The sequence below is a fragment of the Ischnura elegans genome, chromosome 2 (assembly GCF_921293095.1).
Source record: "Ischnura elegans chromosome 2, ioIscEleg1.1, whole genome shotgun sequence".
NCBI lineage: Eukaryota > Metazoa > Arthropoda > Insecta > Odonata > Coenagrionidae > Ischnura > Ischnura elegans.
The window spans coordinates 100,031,701-100,050,534 of NC_060247.1; the positions used below are offsets into that span (position 1 = coordinate 100,031,701).

The 18,834-nt window shown below is 38.7% G+C and overlaps 1 protein-coding gene across 2 annotated transcripts in view; it reads left to right on the plus strand.

Moving 5' to 3' along the window:
* The first annotated feature begins 11,749 nt into the window (after window positions 1-11,749).
* The window catches only part of LOC124154237 (nascent polypeptide-associated complex subunit alpha, muscle-specific form-like), a 107,631-nt gene continuing 100,546 nt past the window's right edge, over window positions 11,750-18,834 (plus strand). For both annotated transcript variants that reach the window (XM_046527834.1, XM_046527835.1), the window contains exons 1-3: window positions 11,750-12,167; window positions 14,986-15,048; window positions 15,846-15,907. In XM_046527834.1, the coding sequence (XP_046383790.1) occupies window positions 12,087-12,167; window positions 14,986-15,048; window positions 15,846-15,907 (206 nt within the window). In that variant the 5' untranslated portion in view covers window positions 11,750-12,086. The remainder of the gene's footprint in view (window positions 12,168-14,985; window positions 15,049-15,845; window positions 15,908-18,834) is intronic.

Here is an 18,834-nt window from a genome sequence, read left to right on the forward strand (position 1 = left end):
AGTGCTTTGCGGAAGGCACTTAGGATCCTAGCACACACCCCGAATATCGAAACCGGCCGATATTTTATCGGCGGAGCGCTGCTAGCACATACGCCGGATTGTGACCGGTCAAACAATCACTTGCTTAGTTGTGTTGGCGCCAGTGATCCACAGTGGCAATGGCCGCTGCTAACAGTCTTTTTATTGGTACCGGATCGTGGTCGGTCAGTGTGCAAGCTCCCAAGCCCTCCAATTGTTTACAATTGGAATGTGGACGGCCGATATTTTACCGGACGTCCAAACTCGGTATGTGTGCAGAGAGGCTTAAAGTAGGTAGGTATCTGCATGATTCCGTCCCACAGTGGGCGGAAATCCAAAAAGCTGGCTAAAACCCGGTTTTTTACCATTTTGTATTGATCCAAAAGTTGCATAGCATTTTTCTATAATGCCTACCACCTCAATGTTTTTTGCCCTGGTGTGGGAACAAAACATAAAGAGTGTTCTATTGGCGAATATATAACGTTATTATATATCTATGAGATACTAATAAGCTATGATTCCTGGAAAATGTCTCTTTTCGGATGACCTTCATGCATTAATTAAAAATTCACCGTTTTTCGCTTTTTTTTACTAAATCAGATATAAACTAATTTTAACCAAATAGAGAGGGGCCCATGAAGCAGAAGAAATCATTCGTGTTAGAATTTTTACACAAAAAAACTATTATTTGGAAGGAGACGAGAAATTAAAGACTTTGCTTTCCGCCATTATTAAAAAACTGTTTTCCATCGATGCTTTCGAAATTGGGATGAGTTCTCTAGAATGAATAGTGGATTTCTGAATTTGAATAAAAGTTGGATAAATTAAGTCATCAACACTTCCTGCCGCTGCATTAAAATATCTCCCAGATATCTTCGTCCTCCGATCCTTCGTCTTTATTATGGCGCCTTTCGTTAAGAGCAGGTTAATAACGACGCCGTGTTCTCTCCACCTTAACTTACTTATCTCTCCCTTATAGTGCTAATGACCTAGGCTGTCGATCGTCTCCTAGGCGCGCCACACGATTCCTGAACCAGGGTTTAAAACTATAACGTGCCTAGACTATACCTATTAAGTTCGGCACAACTAGATAATATTAGCGAGAGACAAATCGCTACTCAATTAAAAAGGATGAGTGATAAGAATCTTATCCTTTTTTTAAGTGTCATCGTTCATAATGTAAACGTATAAATGATATTAATGAGATCAGTGGCCTTAAAACGTTATAATGTGCTTATTGAAAGTGACACCATGTGTAAAGCCACATCATGAATGTCATACAATGGAACCCATTAGCAAATTTCAGGAACCATGGTGATACATGGACAAATATTCAAAGAACGTTCATTTACTTATAAAAAATTGCTTTTTTGTTTTAATTAAATATGTACCACCAAAGATTAATTATCGCAAAACTTTCAGAATCAGTACTTAACGGTAAAGACGGAAGGAAACTGTAGTGAAATTTCCAATTTCTCCCTTAAACCACTCGAATTCTCAGTATGGATCGGAATTTTCCTGAAAAATATATATTTACGGTCTGTAAATAAGACGCACTGACTATCTGGCGCGCAAGATTACTGTCCCTCTCCTGAGCAAACAGTGTTGTGCTGCTATTGCGTGGAATACATCCGCGTCTACTCGAGATAAAAACTTTTGATTGAAAGTTCAGATAGGAAGATGACTTCTTCTCGTACGTAAACAATATCCAATGAGGGATGCTTCGAAGGAACAACCTCAAATTATCGCGCGTGTCGCACTGCGAGATTTTTATGATATTATTTATCCTTCGGTTATTGCTCTCGTTATTTATCAGTTCTGCTATCGTTTTAGTGATGATTTTTTATGTATTTATAGAATAATTATATCATTGAATTAATTGCTACTCAATAGGGTAGTTTCCTTCATCAAAGAAAACGAAAGGCATTGATGCGATTCGTTACCCACCATTAGTGTATTCATAATATACAAATTATTTTGTTTTATAAATCCCAGTTTAGTCGAATGGCAAAGGTCAATTTTAGTCTTATTTAAAAAAGGCCAGATTGGCGCCCATGCGATGCCACTCCACGTGACGTCACAGGGACCTAGTTTCTATTCGAGTAGATAGGAGTTTTACATCGTCTGAGGTTACCAATGCATGCATGAGGCACAGAACCCTCAGGGAAACATGTCTTAATAATCTCCTATTAAAACTGGCTAAGGTCGGAAAGTTTTCTTCGTTTGATAAGGTATTAATAATCCTTATTTAAGCCAAGCGCTACCAGCTAGCATGGTACTCTGCTACCTGCTAGCATCCAGCGTCGTATCAGCGCTCAGAGCCTCGCCCCAAGGTCACCTCACTTGCGGCAGCGGGCACCAGAACGACGTCACGATGGAGTTTTCCCGGCATTCATACTTACCCGTCGCGTTTTCGCGCGCTTGAAATTTTTCACTTTTCATTTAATTGCGAAAAATAGATATCGCCATTTAAAAGCGTGAAATACGTGCTCCAGGAGTAATAATCTTTCGATTTAGGCAATAAAAAATAATAGGAAACCACCCTATTGTGCAAAGAATAAATAATATTGTCCGTTAACATATTGTGTCAGGATTGAAATGTATTTCTTTATGCTACTAAGAGCGTATCTTGAAAAAAACTTTTATTAATAAAATTTTCTAAAGATCAACACTTACCGAGAAATTATTGTTATCTATTTTTAAAAATCGTGAAGTTTGTTTTAATTATTATATTTTACTGATATCCTTTTTTCGATAAGCTTGGTGTTGATTCTTTCCTGATAAGTTCGATAGGAGAATAAAAACGGAAATTAGCTTCAATTTTCATCCCATTTTGCCGGGTATGAGGCCAAAAATTTGCTTCGAGGGATGCTTTGCTGTTATATTGAGATATGACGCCGAATCTCATCTCAGTCCACAATCTTTGATTGCTAAGAGAAAATCAGCACCCCTGGTATAATAACACACTACAGGAGTATCATTTTGGGTAACTGCCAAAGGGAAGCAAATTTTGGGGTGCTGAAACACCCGAACCCCTCTCCTAGCTACGATATGATTTCTCGCATCCAGCTAAACTTCAATTTCATTCACACTATAATGTGCATGATAATTTCTTAGTAGCATAAAGAAATAAATCCTAACCCAGACCAATATACTCACGTACAATATCATTTAATCTTTGTGAATAGCATTGCCGGATGTGAAATTTTGCTGGTTAAAGTGGTGATATTTATTGTGATAAATTTACTCTTACATGCATCCCTTATACTCTAGATACTGTGGAAAATACTTCTAATAAGTACCTATAATTATTTATGATCTTTAATTATCCACCTCTCTACGAAACTAAATGTATGCCATACATATTGCGTTTTTACTTGACGTTACGTTTTCAGCGTTATTTCTTTACGATTTATGGATATTATCTCGTAAATCATAAGTGGCCGTGATGACGGTTTTTTTTAATCGAGCCATGTACTTCACAGATGAATTCCTCGGATCTTAAAATACACGGACCGTTTTCCTTACTTATCATGAAAATTTCCTCTTGATGATTTAAAATTTAATCGATAAAATTATATTGCCAAAAGGCATTTTTGCAGGCGTCAAGAAGTAGAAATGGTAGAAGAGTATGGTTGATGGTGGTATCTAAATGGTTGTATTTCACTGAGCGGGAGACATTCCTTAAGGGCGTTGACACTGAAGCAAATCGTGGAGAAACCTTATAAGTATTTCTTGAAATGCCCCTGCGGTAGGGACTCACTAGTGAAGGAAAAGAGAAGATAATCTGCTTTGAACTCGATGCAATTCTACAGCCGTGAGAGAAAAAAACTTGTTTTAAATCAAGTCGCTGAGCACGTACTCATGTGGCTTATTTAATTCAAAAATTTCATTCATTTTCCTTACTATTACCTTAAATTAGTCAAACGATATATATTATTATCAACTGCCAAACTAGCAGGATAATTCGATCCTTTATCAGTTATCACCTAGAACAGATGTTTGAGTCGGCCGCAGCGTCATTTTCATGTAACTTACGTCCTTCAATTCAGTTAAAGGATTCATTCGCTAAATTTCATTTCTATAATTTTTACTAAGGCATTATGAATATAAAATGAGTTTGCGATAAAAACGACGTACCCATATTCTAGCATTAATCCAAAGTGTTCCTTTGCTTGGATAAATATTTCATTGATAACAAGTGTAAAAAAAAAACAATTTTTTAAAAGCACACTCCAGAAATCATAGCTCGGAGAGTTTTTGTTTTGCGGCTATCCGATGATGAAGCACTAAAAAAAGAGCATATTTTAAAAGTTTTATGCATAGGATGTGCATTTCGTTTCCCGTACCAACCTCGGAGACTTCAGCGACGGCGAATCTCGCAATCCCAGCCCAGAAAACGCCAACTTCCGGCGAAAAATGTAAGCTGCACGATGGTGAAGAGGTAAAGGGCTGAAGAAAGGTTTACGTGTGATTCATACGCCGAATTCTTGCTGCGTTGTGCCCTTACGCCTGTTGCCTTCTTGATGTAATCATCCCTCGACTTCAATAGATCTTTCGCAAATTTTGCATTTTTCTGTATCCTCCGAATTTTTTTATTCTATCTTAGCTGTAATGTAACTGCATTTTCTTTTCTCGCAGTTCAGCCTCTCACTTATTCCTACTTCACCAGCACTCGCTTTTATAAGTAATTTCTCGAGCGTTAATTTTAATTTCTTCCTTCATTCCTACTTCTTTCTTTCCTCGTACACTTTTTTTCTACGCAAGGTTGGCATCCGGTATAAGGAGCGCCCTAATGCGAAGTGCCAACGGCCAGTATAGGCGGATGGGCGCGCATGAGGGAATGGTTAATCCCTTGTCCGTTGAAGGAGAAATCCTCACTGGGAGATAAATCACACGATCAGCGGCGCGAGGATGCAGAAAGCATATTTGGTACTACAGAATTAAATACCGGAAAGTACCTCAAGTTTGGCCACACACTACACAAAGTATTCCGGAGTGTCAACTCCCTCAACCGTAGTTCCGGGCGTGGGAAGATGTCATGGACAGTAGCGGATACAGAAAAAACTCGATGGGGGGCGCAAAAGATATCTTGAGTCATAGGCGGATCTAGGGGGGGCACGGGGGCACGTGCCCCCCCCCCCCCTTAGACCCTTAAAAAATATGCAAGATTTTTAATACGGTCCCATTATCATGCGTTAGCTTTGTATTACGAGGTATCCTTGTGACCCCCCCCAAAACAATATCCTGGATGCGGTCTTGCTTGTGCCCCCCCCCCCCCCACAAAGAAATCCTGGATCCGCCCCTGTCTTGAGCTACCTTCACTTTTATCGTAATAAAAAATAATCAAGTCACATGCAGATTTTAAGAATTTTTAAATAAATTTATCACACATTTACACTAGGCAATTCCATCTTAAGATATAAAAAATCTAGAATTGTGGTTCTGCAATGTTTGGCAATGCGGGCGCCCCGTGAAGGGGGGGCGCGCGCACCCTTCGTCCCCCATCTGTATTCGCCACTGCTCATGGACAAGGTTGTAAGTACGATATAGTTTGAGAGCGTTGAGGTTTTTTTTGGGACTAAAGTCATGTGCACACCAAGAGGCAGGCAAATAAACAAGCACCGATAGCTTCGGTATAATACGGTGATCGGTAAATATCTTATCTTTGGCGAATATTTTCATTTTATAAACAGCAATACGAAATAAAACTTTTAATATTTTTATTTGATCGAAAATAGTTTTAGGCGCGGTTATTCTTAAGTTTCGGTGAAAACTTTGCATAAGAAACACAAGATTCCTGTAAAATTCCATATTTATTTGTCATTTTTGATCATTTTTGATTTATTGATCATTTTTGTGCATTACTTACAATTCTCTTCAATCTGAGCCGTTTTCATATTTCGTTGTTTTATTAAAATTCCTGATGAAACCTATGCTTTCATCGCGATTCCGAGGAATTTATATCTGAAATCGGTCGACCAAATCACGTTAGAAATTGCCATGGAAATTAATTTAAAGGAATGGATTATGATTTCTAACGAACAAATTTCCAGCTATTTTCCTGTGAGTCTCGGCTTTTTTCATAATCCATACATAATAATCTATGAACATATCAGCATGACTCGAAGGAAGCCGGAGAATTGCAGTTCACCACGATAAGTAACTGTACGCGTGAGCAAATGAAAAGAAAAAAACGGGGCAGTCGTGGGACTGGCCGACAGGAGTGAAAACTGAAATAATTATTAGCCATTTATTTTTTATATAAATTTAATATTATTGAAGAACTAATTTTTCCAGTAAGACTCATTTTTCAACAAAAATTGAAATTATTTTTTTCAGCAAACTGTTTATTATTAAATATATGTTAAAAATACGATGTGTATGAATAGAAAGTAACATCATTTATATATTAAAATATAATATGCTTTTATTTCTTTTATTTAATATGCTTCAAACCTATAATTGTTCACTATGCACATAAAATAAACTGCCTTAAATTGTACTGACCTGTATTTTTATAGCGTGTACACTCGTCTGCACGTTCATGCACGAGCTCTTAATATTTAATGAACTTATACAATATACACTAGAGATTTTTATTTTCAATTTTAATATTTTTAAAACAAAAAGACTTTAACAGTCTATATATTAACAATATATTAACAAAGTGTATATATTAATCTCTATTAACAGTCTTCAAAATAACGCACTGTATAGAAAAAGTACTCATGTACAGTACAGAATAGAAGCAGACAGATGTCAGTATTCAGTATGTAAAAGTATAGCGGTGACGCAACCTAAAGGCTTGATGCAGAGGATGATTTGAGGCTAGGGTCACTGACATTGGGTTGTCCCACGTTGACTGAACGTCCGCACTAAGCCCGCCATCAACATGGGCATCCTTGAGGAGTCTGGGATGGCCAGGTTGTCTAAGGAGAGGCGAATCGGGCCAGGGGGGTAACCCATATACCATTGTATACACTATACACACTATGCATATGTATATCTCGCTGTAGTGATCGCGGTGTCGGGTCGGTCACTCTCACGCGAATTCTATGCTTTTTCCCCATCCCGCTAAAGTGCTTAACGCCGCTTAAGAAGTTTTCACTCCAAAAAAATGTACTTTTCCGCCAATTAAAATAAGAGGAAAAATACAAAAATTTTTCCATGAATTTGCTCAAAATGAACTTCCACAAAGTTGAGCCAAAGACAATAGAGATTGACTGCACACGTCTTTGTAGAAAAAAACCTAGAAAATAAATTGCCATCTCTTTTTCGTCGTTGCTTGAGGGGAACAATTAATGGACGACATAATTTGAAATCTCAGCGAACCCTCAAGCGCAACTCTAATTTCACTGAAGTCGGCAATTAAGTAGAGCACTTGACGCAGCGGAAATAATAACTTCCTGGAGGCTGTAATGGCTCTCGCTTGGCCCTCCCGTAGTCAAAGCCTTCGGGAGTCACTCTCTTCCCCTTCATTCACAATTTTTCCGGCCGAAGCGTGAAGAATTTTGCTCTTGAATCCATGGAAAAAACTGGGCCAAACGACAAATGTTTTCGTTTTCATTTTATTCGGACGCAAAAGTACACTACGTTAAGGGAGCAATGGGTACAGTAAGCGTGTGCTTGAAGCTTTCACCAATGCTGTGGAAGCAAATATAATCTAGCACGTGAAACACAACGATATTACACCTTGAAATTATTAAAATTTTACCATCTCTATAGCCCCGCCAAATATGGCTATCTTTAACCTCACGATTTAAATTGTAATTAACGGTAATTACTTCATCAAACGGTAACATTAATCATCATTATAAAATGAAGCATAGTATAACTAAATCACAGCAAATTCACGACATTTCATTACTTCCGTAGGAAGTGGACCTCTCCCCATGCACTCATACCTACATTTACATAATACCCAGCAAGCCGCCTAAAAAACGTGTGGCTGGGGGTTGTTAGGACACCAGCCGTTCTTACATAAAAAGGTAGTGCTCTAAGGAAATTAGGACTATCATTAATTAAAGCCTTTCATGGAACGGGGGGGAAAAGAATTCCCGTATCTATCCGTTCGGCAAAACATCTCTCTTAATTAATCGTTTCGGTCGGACCTGAAAATATTGTGTGGCTCTAATATTATGTTCTCCGTGTCGATCTTAAAGATATCCATTCTCAATCGTTCGTGCTATCTAGGCCTAGCGCGCAGCCTCCGAGTCTCCAACGGCTCCCAGCCTAATTCGCTTAGCAACTGGGAAACGCTGTCTGAATATGGTGAATGGAGTTAGTGTGAAGTCGTAGGATGAAATAAAATGACATTTACTTCAGCCCTACTAAGCGATCACATAAAAAATATTTGATGAAAAGCGTTAAAGAAGCAAGGATTCGTCTATAGAGTGCTGTTGTTAGGTCCCTTGACGAGAGGGCGCTCTGCCTCGCCGACTGCACCATGAGTTGGAGGTGGATTAATACAGTTCATTTTTATGAACCGTTCACTTTGATCCTGTTCAGTAAAGAACAGTTCAAACTATCTGTTCCTGGCGAACAGTCAGAGTTATTCAGGTAGAAAATACTGCTTATCGGGCGTTAAGAGCGTTATGTACATCATACCTTGAATCAAGGGCGTACCCAGGATCAAACTGGGGGGGGGGGGGGCAAGCCATGGTTGTTCAAGTTATAGGTAAGATTTAAGCATGGAAAACCAACACTTTAAGGAAACTGCAACAGCTATTAATTAGTTTTTAAAATTATTTGCTTGAAAAAATATTATTTTCCTTAAAGGCATTTGCAATTTTTGCTTCTGGGGGGGGGGGCAGCAGCTGCCCCTTCTGCCCCTCGCTGGGTACGCCCATGCCTTAAATATACAGCGGGCTCATGGGATCCGGAGCAGAAAGACTTCGTTTGTTAACTGGATAATATACTAAGGATGGTGCGCGGTTCATCAAAAATTGCTATGGGTGTACAGACAGCGTTACCCAGATGTTAAGCAAATTAGGCTGGAAGCCGTTGGCGACTCGGAGGCTAGGCGCTAGGCTTAGATTGCTTGACCAATTGAGAATAGATATTTTTAAGAGCGATACGGAGACATAATATTAGAGCCACACTATATTTCCACGTGTGACAGAAGAGATAAAATAAGAGAGATATTAAGCCTAACGCATAGATGTGGGAATTCGTTTTCCCCCAACCATAAAGGACTTCAATAAATGCTAATCGTAATTTCGTTAGAGCATTTCCTTTTTATGGGTAAACAGCTGGTGTCCTAACACCCCATGCCACACGCCTTTAAGGCGGCTTCCGGGGTAGTATCTAGATGTAGGCGGGGAGCTGCTACGCACTGCGAGGCTACCTACTGGACTTAGATTGTTTGAGCAAATAAGAACTAATGCCTTTCATAGTGACACGAAGATCATTAGAACTGTACTATAATTTAAGGCCTGACAGAAATAATATTATAAGGGAGATTTTGCCGAGTGGATAAGCATAAGAATACGGTTTTATCCTATATAAGGATAATAAATAAATAAGGATTTCTCTAAATACTAGGCTGAACTCAATCTGTCAAACATCTCATAACACGCGGCTCAGTTTTTTAATTTTTTTTTTTTTTGTTTTTTATTCCGTTCAGGTAAACGGCTGTTATCCTAACACCTCTCCGCACTCGCGGGCAAGTTTGTTTAAGGCTGCATTCGAGATAGTACATAGATGCAAATGAATTTTTCAACGCTTTCTCATTAAATTCAGTGGAGATGATGCCAAGCTATTGTACCAACATGGATGAAGATTATAATGAATAGAGATTATGTTTCTATCGATGAACTAAATTTTTGTTGTTTTCCTGATTTCCGGAAGTATCGACAAATACATGTTCTCAGTGGCGCAGCGAGGGGGGGGGTTTTGGGGGAAAACCCCCCCCCCCCCCCCAGAGCTCAGAGGAATTTTAAAGTTTTATCCATTTTACTTTTTTGGATCAGTATTACTTTTAAAATAGTGCTGATTTGTGAATGAAAAACTTTGCTGTTTCTACAATTTGGAACTTTATTTTCCTGACTAGTTTCGATACACTGTATCATTCACAAATTAGTAAGATGGATTTCTACAACGTGAAGGCCTCTACTATTTAGTACATTTTAAAATAGTGTTAGGACCAATCAAATATCCCTCAGGAAGCCGTAAAACTGGCCATTTTGAACCATTATTATTAAAAAATTTCTGGAGGAGGGCCCCCGCAACTCCTGCTTACCCTGGTTGGTATGCAATACCCCCTCACCCGTAAGTATTAGTTGCTCCTAATTCCTTAATTCCTGGCTGCGCCCCTGCATGTTCTCTCACTGGAAGTTATCAATCAATGATAAATTTATCATCAAATCTATCATAGACAGGATTTTTCCATTTTTTATAGTCACACCACGCATTTTCAATCACTATGACATTTAGTTGATACGTGAATTTTTAAGTGCATGCGTAATTTGGAGAATCTTGCTTTTATCATAAGGGATGCCCGAGCATTGGCGTAACCAGTAATATAATATAGTAATATGGTGGGGATGGGATGGCGACCCTCCCCCAAGGCAAAATCTAGTAAATTTTTGAAAAATGACATGCCTGGAAACACAGTTTACATCATTTTGGCACAATAAATGTAGCTTTATGCAGAGGTAGATATTATGTGTCAAAACTAGACAATAGTTTTAAATGTTTTTTTATTTCTCTGAGGCATTAGGGGGGATCTTTCCCCTCATCCCCCCATAGTTACGCCACTGTGCCAGAGGATACTCCGTTAGCATAAGCGGTAAAAGGATTTCGGTTACCTTGCAGGAATATGTCACTAAAAGTGGCATCGTACGTTTATTTGGGCAGTGAAATATTTGTATCCCATCTCCTTCATCTAGGTTTAATAAGGAAGTTGGTCCAGTGGCGTAACTAGGATTATGCTTTGGGGATGGGATGGGATGGCCTGGGGTAGTACGGGAAAAGTTTTGAAAAATGAAGCGTGGAAATACATTTTACATCATTTTGACAATTAAAAATTTAACTATAAGGATATGCAATTATTTTATGTCCAAACTAGACAATATAAATTTTTTTTATAATAAAATAAAAAAATAACTTTGTTTTTATTCCACACTTTTTTTAAATAGCACGACCCGGGTTTCAGCATCTATAGTTCTATCATCCTGATGATAACACTAGATGCTGAAATCTGGGTAAGATCATCAGGATGATAGCACTAGATGCTGAAACCCGGGTCGTGCTATTGAAAATAAAGTGTGGAATAAAAACAAAGCTATTTTTTTTAATTCTACAATGAAGCAATTCCACAAAATAACGCCTGAGACCGTGTCTTATATTTTTTTATTCCCTGAAGCTTTTGGGGGGATCTATCCCCTCACCCCCCTCCCCCATAGTTAAGCCACTGGGTTGGTCTTGCTAGTTACAATCTTCGACAAGTTGTTTTCAATTCTGCCTTGAAAGTTACAGTAAAATCTTTAAATGACTAGAAACGCCGAGTACAACTACTGAAACTGTCTTTAATTTTACTTCAGTTTTTTTTCACGTATCACCAGAAATTACGACTGATAGAAATGGGGAGCGCTGCGAAACTTTACGGTGCTACTTGTTCCGTAATTATCGCGCAAGAGCTGTTTGAGCTACTGGTCGCAGAGGAGTGGTTGCTAAGCAACCGTTGCGACGCCTCAGCGGAGCCACGATCTCGTTGGAGAGTACTGCCAGCTAGCGGTCGCCGAGAAAACTCCTTAGTAGACCAGCCTTTCTCTGCAACTCGAAAGTCATTGTCAGGCGAACCGGACGAATCTGGCCGGAAGAGATAGGGAATATTGGGCGGAAGACCACAGTAACCATGTTCGATAAGTCTCAATTTACTTCCTTATCGGAGTACAGTAAATCCTCGCCTCGGCAGCATAAATCAGAGTGAAATATTCATGCATCTACCGCTGTGCTCCACGGCGGATTCACCTCGTCGCAACTTACCACTCTTCGGTGATCTCGATATCCTCGTCCAGTAGCTGCAGCAGCCAGCTGTCATATGCTGTCTATGCAAGGAGCCAATGTCAATAAGTCGGGAGACACCCTCTGCCTCTACAGTGCGGGGATGGACAACGGAGGATGTCGTGATTATCCTGCGACAGGTAGGTGTGCAATGCACATCCCATTCCTTTTCGTCCCCGAAGGTTTTTCTTATGTGCATACTCCAATCGGGCTATTTTATTTTATCTTTTGTCCCCTTTTGGTATATTTTGCGGGAATTTTAAATGTGATGACTCAGGCGATATGCCGCTTGCGAAATTTCGGTAGCACAAAGTTAGTCGGGTCATCCATGTAAATAGTAAAGTTTCCATGTAAATAACTTGTTGAATAGTGCTACCTGTTAGGTATATTTACATTTGCATAAAATTTTAATTTAAAAAATCGGTCAATGCTCTCACGTAATACTAAGTTCATGCGCTGAGCCATATATCTCAACGTATATATCCAAAACTTACCAGCAGATGAAGATAGTTAAAATGCTCATTTATATGTGACATTATAATTGTTGTCTTACAATGAACAAAGCGATGCAATGCGCGGTCATGTGTTCGCTCGGCACCTGCTATGCATGCATATTATTCAAAACATAGTAATATAATAATAATAATAATATTGTAATAATTCAGAGTGTGTATGGGGACGTAATTTATTTCAAAATTAATGGTTTGGTCAAAGTAGATTGTTTGAATTATTTTTATGTTAATTGATGGCCATTTCCTTTCCTGGTAGTGGTAATCTCTTTTCCTTTTCCCTCGCTGCGAGCCTCCCGTGTGATACGTTTCCTGCATTATGATTTTGATGCTAACTTTTATCCACTTTCATTAATTACGTTTACTCGATGTTTATATACTATTTAGATGAGTTCATAAGACTGAAGAATAAGACTGAAAAAGACATTGACTCAGATGTGGGATTCAATTTTATTTAATAATGAAAACACCTTCAATATTCCCTCTGCGAGTCTATATTCAGTTCCGAAAATGCTCTGTACCTACTCTTATTACCTACCCTTTCCCTCCCGCGTACTCAGTCCCGCGCTATATATCGCTCTGCTTTCGGTATCCAGTCGCTACTCATTACCTACTTGATCCAGTACAATGCCTCCTGATTCTCCTCATTCTCTACGGCCTTAATTCGAAACACGGCATCTTTTTTTTATTACAATCTTCCCGTCCGCCGCAGCTTCTCCATTTACGCTCGTAACACATATGCTACCAATATGGTATTAAACTCTTTCTCTCGGCTCTCCACATTCTGCACGGGACGTTAAGAACTCATAAATAATCGTGACCGTTCTTCTGATCCCACTTCCGCTTGGGTTCTTCTAGGATAGAAACAAGTTAACGGTACTGTCCTCCTAATTACATGGCCAACTTCTTTTTATTCATAATAAAAGTATTATCATTTCAGTAATGTATCGGAGGCTTTCCCGGCGTATTGTATCGTGAAAGGTTTTTTTGGGATTTCCACCGGGTTAGGCTCTCCACCACGATCGACGTTACGATAATTCGTTTCCATTGTCATCAGGGCATGCCGACATGATCACATGACCTGACGATGACGATGTTCGTGGTTAGATTCGTTCATCGAATCTCCGGCCTTGAAAGATCATATAGGCATGTCCTGATGACAATGGAAACGAATCATCGATATGTCGGCCGTGAATGAGAACCTGACCCAATGGAAATCCCGAATGGCGAATAACCTTCCACGATTTTAGTAAACATTTATTAATTAATATTCATGAATAATTATCATTTATCAATTTCATTGTTCACAGGCGTTTCCACTGAGTAAATGTGGGCCCTTGTCCCCTAAAAACATATTTTGTTGATTTACTTCGAGCAGTAATTCCTGGATAGTCCAATTATAAGTGGCTTTCCGCTTTACCCCATATTGAAGGTTCTAATTTAAATCCTAGAGATTCCTATATTATTAACTAATAGAGCGGCGTAACTTTGTGTAAATCCTTTATCGTAGTGATAGAAGAAATAAAAACTTGGCTATTTCCACATGGTAATTTATTGCGACCGAACTTGGCTTCGTTACTGCGTAAAATTATTTGGATAATGTGACGCAGTAACGAAGCCATGGTCGGTCTAAATAAATTGTCATGTGAAAATAATTAAGTTTTTATTTCTTCTATTCTTAATATTCCTATATTGATATTAAGACGAATTCACACTGAATTTGTATCACCGATCCTATCAAATTTTCATATCACTATGCACTTGATTGCCATCGCGTTTCCTGTCAATCCATTTGTTATTAAGTATAGCGGGATAAGCCGCGGTGATAACTTTTACGGAGTCACGCGCAATGCACAATTTGTGCGAAAAATCCACAGAGGAAAAATCATTCGCCTTGACTGGGATTCGAACCAGGATCCCTCGATTTCCGGCCGAGTGCTTTAGCCAGTTTAGCTACCGAGGCGTCATTCTCCCATGAAAATTTGTGGACTTTATCAAACAAGGTGGTATGAACTGCCGAGCGTAGCGGAAATCGAGGGATCCGGATTCGAATCCCGGTCAAGGCGAATGATTTTTCCTCTGTGGATTTTTCGCACAATCGATTTTTTGGTACCGTTACACGTATTGCTCAATTACTTATTCTTAAATTGTACGCAATAAACTCGCAATCTCCCTATTTCAAGTATTAAATGATTGATGACGTCGGTTGTGCAGGCCACATGAAATAGCTTCGCGGAGGCGGCCCATACAGGCCGTGGGTCCCCGACCCATGCGCTAGATGACTGACTGAGGGAAATAACCTGCTTTGTCATCGGCAGATCTGAGTGTCATCTGAGCTTAATGTAGTCGCTCGGTTGGTTTACATTCATTTATCTTGTGCTACGGAGTGCGGAGTCCTTTGTTGAGGAGTAGACTATCGAGTTCATTTTTTTTCATTATTCCTTTCCAGAACGGACTGGAAGATGCAGTGCCATCCTTCCGAAAAAGAAACATCGACGGAAACGCTTTCTTGGTATGTAATCTGATACGACAGATTTGTTCTTACAGCCCGGTCAAAATAGACATTGACCCTTGCATAAATTGCCAACAAGCTGAAAATTTGAATGAACCTCAAGGATACCACTCTAATGAAATCCTGAAAAGTCCCCATCGATCCCGTGTGAGCAAAAATAATTATTCAAGGTCAAAGGTCACAAAAATGAGTTTTTTGCATTTTTTGGCCAAACGGTTAGTTTTATGATAAAAATTGCTCAGATCAAAATTGTAGATCAGAAAATTATCTACAAAATTGTCACTTCTATTTTTTCTCTAAGATTTACCGTTTCTGAGAAAAAGCCTTTCGAATGTAGGCTGGAGCTGTACTCTCCGTAATATCTTTGACTATATTGTTGCGTTCTCCGAACATTATTGGAACATCATTCATTATTATTTAAAAGGTTTTTTCTCAGAAACGATAAATCTTAGAGAAAAAATAGAAGTGACAATTTTGTAGATAATTTTCTGATCTACAATTTTGATCTGAGCAATTTTTTTCATAAAACTAACCGTTTGGCCAAAAAATGCAAAAAACTCATTTTTGTGACCTTTGACCTTGAATAAAAATTTTTTTCACACACGGAATCGATGGGGACTTTTCAGGAATTCATTTGAGGTATGCTTGAGGTTCATGCAAAATTTCAGCTTGTTGGCATTTTATGCAAGGGTACCCCTATTTTTTGGGCTTATTTTACCGGGCTATTATTCCTTCCGCTCATTATTTGATCCCCATCCGCATTGGTAGTTATTCATTAATGTTTTTATTTATTGCAGAAACTAACGGAAGTACAACTCAAGGCAAACTGGAATCAAGATCTCAGCTTTACAAGCGTATGGTAAGTGCTCATCTTCCTTATTATCATGATTTTTCAATATATCGTCATGGTTGTGTTCATAGGAGAATTTAGGAGGGGGGCAGAGAGCCACCAGCCCCCTCCCCAGACTTTTAAAAAATAGACGAGATTTTTAAGAAAAATATTAATGAATTTGTTTTTTTATTGTTGAATTTTATATTTTAATATAAAAGTTGAAAATAATCAAGTTTTAATAAATTTTTTCGTACGAATTAAGTGTATATTTCATGGAGTTTTGTTACATTTAGTTTTTAATCGCAAAATATATGAGAATACCGTTTGCCTGTCAGACCCCCCCCCCCAGAAAAAATCCGGGATCCGCCCTTGTTATGTTTAATGATAATTTATTTTCATGGATTATTTTGAAAATGATGATTCATTTTACAACCTTTTTTGGTCACTTGAGGACAAGGACTGCTCATAATATTCTTCATTAGCTATGCAATCGGGCTACTTTGTCTTCTTTACATCCGGCGAGAAATGCAGGTTTTGCGTTCATGCGTAAAATACTTGAGCGCCACTTTGATTTAAATTATACCCTATCAAACGCCAAATGGTGCGGATCCTTTCTTGATTGTTCGAATGTCTAAAAGGAAGCTTGATGCTGCTAAGGAAATCATAACACGCACGCAATGCCACATTTGTATCAGAACTTCTTCTCTTCAAAGAAGCCTTAACACTCTGCCTTCCTTCTAGACTGTATAGGCCGCTTACACGGTGAATGATCATGCAAATGATCATGCTGAATGATCACGTGATCATTCACAGGATAATAAGAGCAAAGTAGAGCATATTCTAATTTTCACTGAATTATCATGCTCATGAAGGTTCATTTGCGAATTGTTCCGTCATACACGGTGAATGATCATGCGCATGATCATGCTGAATGATCACGTGATCATTCACAGGATCATGAGAGCAAAATAGAACATGTTCTAATTTTCACTGAATGATCATGCGCATGATGGTTCATTCGCGAATTGTTCCGTCATACACGGTGAATTATCATGCGCATGATCATGCTGAATGATCATGTGAATGAAATTATTCGGCGTGTATAACGACCTGTATTTGTTCTGAATATATTTTTATCGGCCCTTTTTTCCCTTCATATTTTTTTCCATTCCGCTGGAATAAAATTACAACAGCATTATCAATGACATATTGATTAATTTTTCTTCGTGTTCGCACTTCTAGTCGGCGTCATCGGCTTAACTTGTTCGAAAAATTCGAAAATAAATAAGTTATGAAGGAAAATATTGTAACGTGAAATAATGAATAACCAAGATGCTGACCGTCTTTATCATATATTTTCTGATGAAATTATAGCCAACTATCTTAATAGATTTTGAATAGAAAGAGCAAATATAATAATATCTGTATGGAAAACTAGTGAATATTGAGGAATGTTAGCAATTTCCTGAGAGAGATTGGGTTCAAATCATAGGGACGACATTAATAACTGTGGAATATTGCAAAGTATATTTATCTCACTTTCACTAGTTTTCAATGCAGAATTTCGCATATTTTCCCACGGATCATACTTTTGTTTCACTCCGTTGAGATGTTTTAGGCAAAAACCTAAAGCGGAAAAAAGACTGAAACCTTTCCGTGACTTGTGTCGTTTCCGTAGGCCGATCATTTCCAGAATTTTTCCTTCCTCTTGCGAATATCGTAACCGTCAGAAATTATGTAGATATGGTGCTGAGTTTCTGAAAGAACCCTCTCTTTTTATCGGCTTTCTCAACTAATTTCAAAACTTTCTCCTATTATAGCTTTCATGGTTATACACTGAGAACTGAGGATAATAAAATCATTACATTTCGCTTCGATTCCAGGATATTTACAATTATTTTGGAGGTTGCGGGGATATCTTGTCAATGAGACGGTGAATCGCCTGGCAAACGTATTTCCTTCTCAATTTTACAATTACTTTAATCCTATAACTGTAACTGTATACCATTTAAGCATGTAGAAACTACAAGAATTTAATTGCATGCATTGAAATTTGGAAAACCTGGTTTAGCCTTTCACATATTAAGGATTCACTTGAATGAGAATGATGCGAGATGGGTATTGCCTCCAAGAGTGAATTTTTCCCGGAACGCGGTGCATAAATTACATGCAGGGAAATTAAACTAAAGTCAAAACCAGTTAAATTTCAATAGTATCGTCCCCGGGAGCGAAATGTAGAAACGAAATGGATTTAAACCCGGGGAACTACTCTCAGGGTCGAAACAAAATTGGAGTCAAAACTACTTCGGGTCGAAACTAAGGAGAAATTTGAGATGAAACGAAGCGCAGATAATATTTCGCACCGGAGGGACCACGTACTTCACCTTCGAACAGTTTAGTTTTGACCCACACACCGAGTACTAAGTATGGTTGTATGAAGTAGAGGTTCGGCCTATGAAGTAGAGGTTCGGCCTACCTCCATTAGATTGATGCATGGGGCAATCTTTTTTGGCATATTTTTACCACTAACAGGAGAACGGTGAACGCACACTGGCCATTCTATTTTTAAGCTCAATGTTTTAACCTCTCTACACGTATGTCAAACTTAATGGGTCGAAACTATTCCCTCTTATCTCCCTCCACTCAGCTTTTGGGATCGAAGCTTGGCTATGAGTAGCGGAGTTTCGATTCATTTAGTTTCATTCCCGAGAGTAAAGTTTCGTCTCGAGTTGAAACTAAACTCCTTGGTGATTTTTATTTCGTGCAGAAACAAAACTAAACCTAGGCCTCGAATTTTCGTTTACCTTCGGGTCGAAACGAAACATTTTCGTTTTGTTTCACTTACCATCCCTGGTTGCATGGTGATTCAGGGTTTGGGAATCCGTGTTTGAAGAACCGTTGGGTGAGGACCTGAATTGGACTCCAAATTTGGCCTTAAACGTCGAAGTTGACTG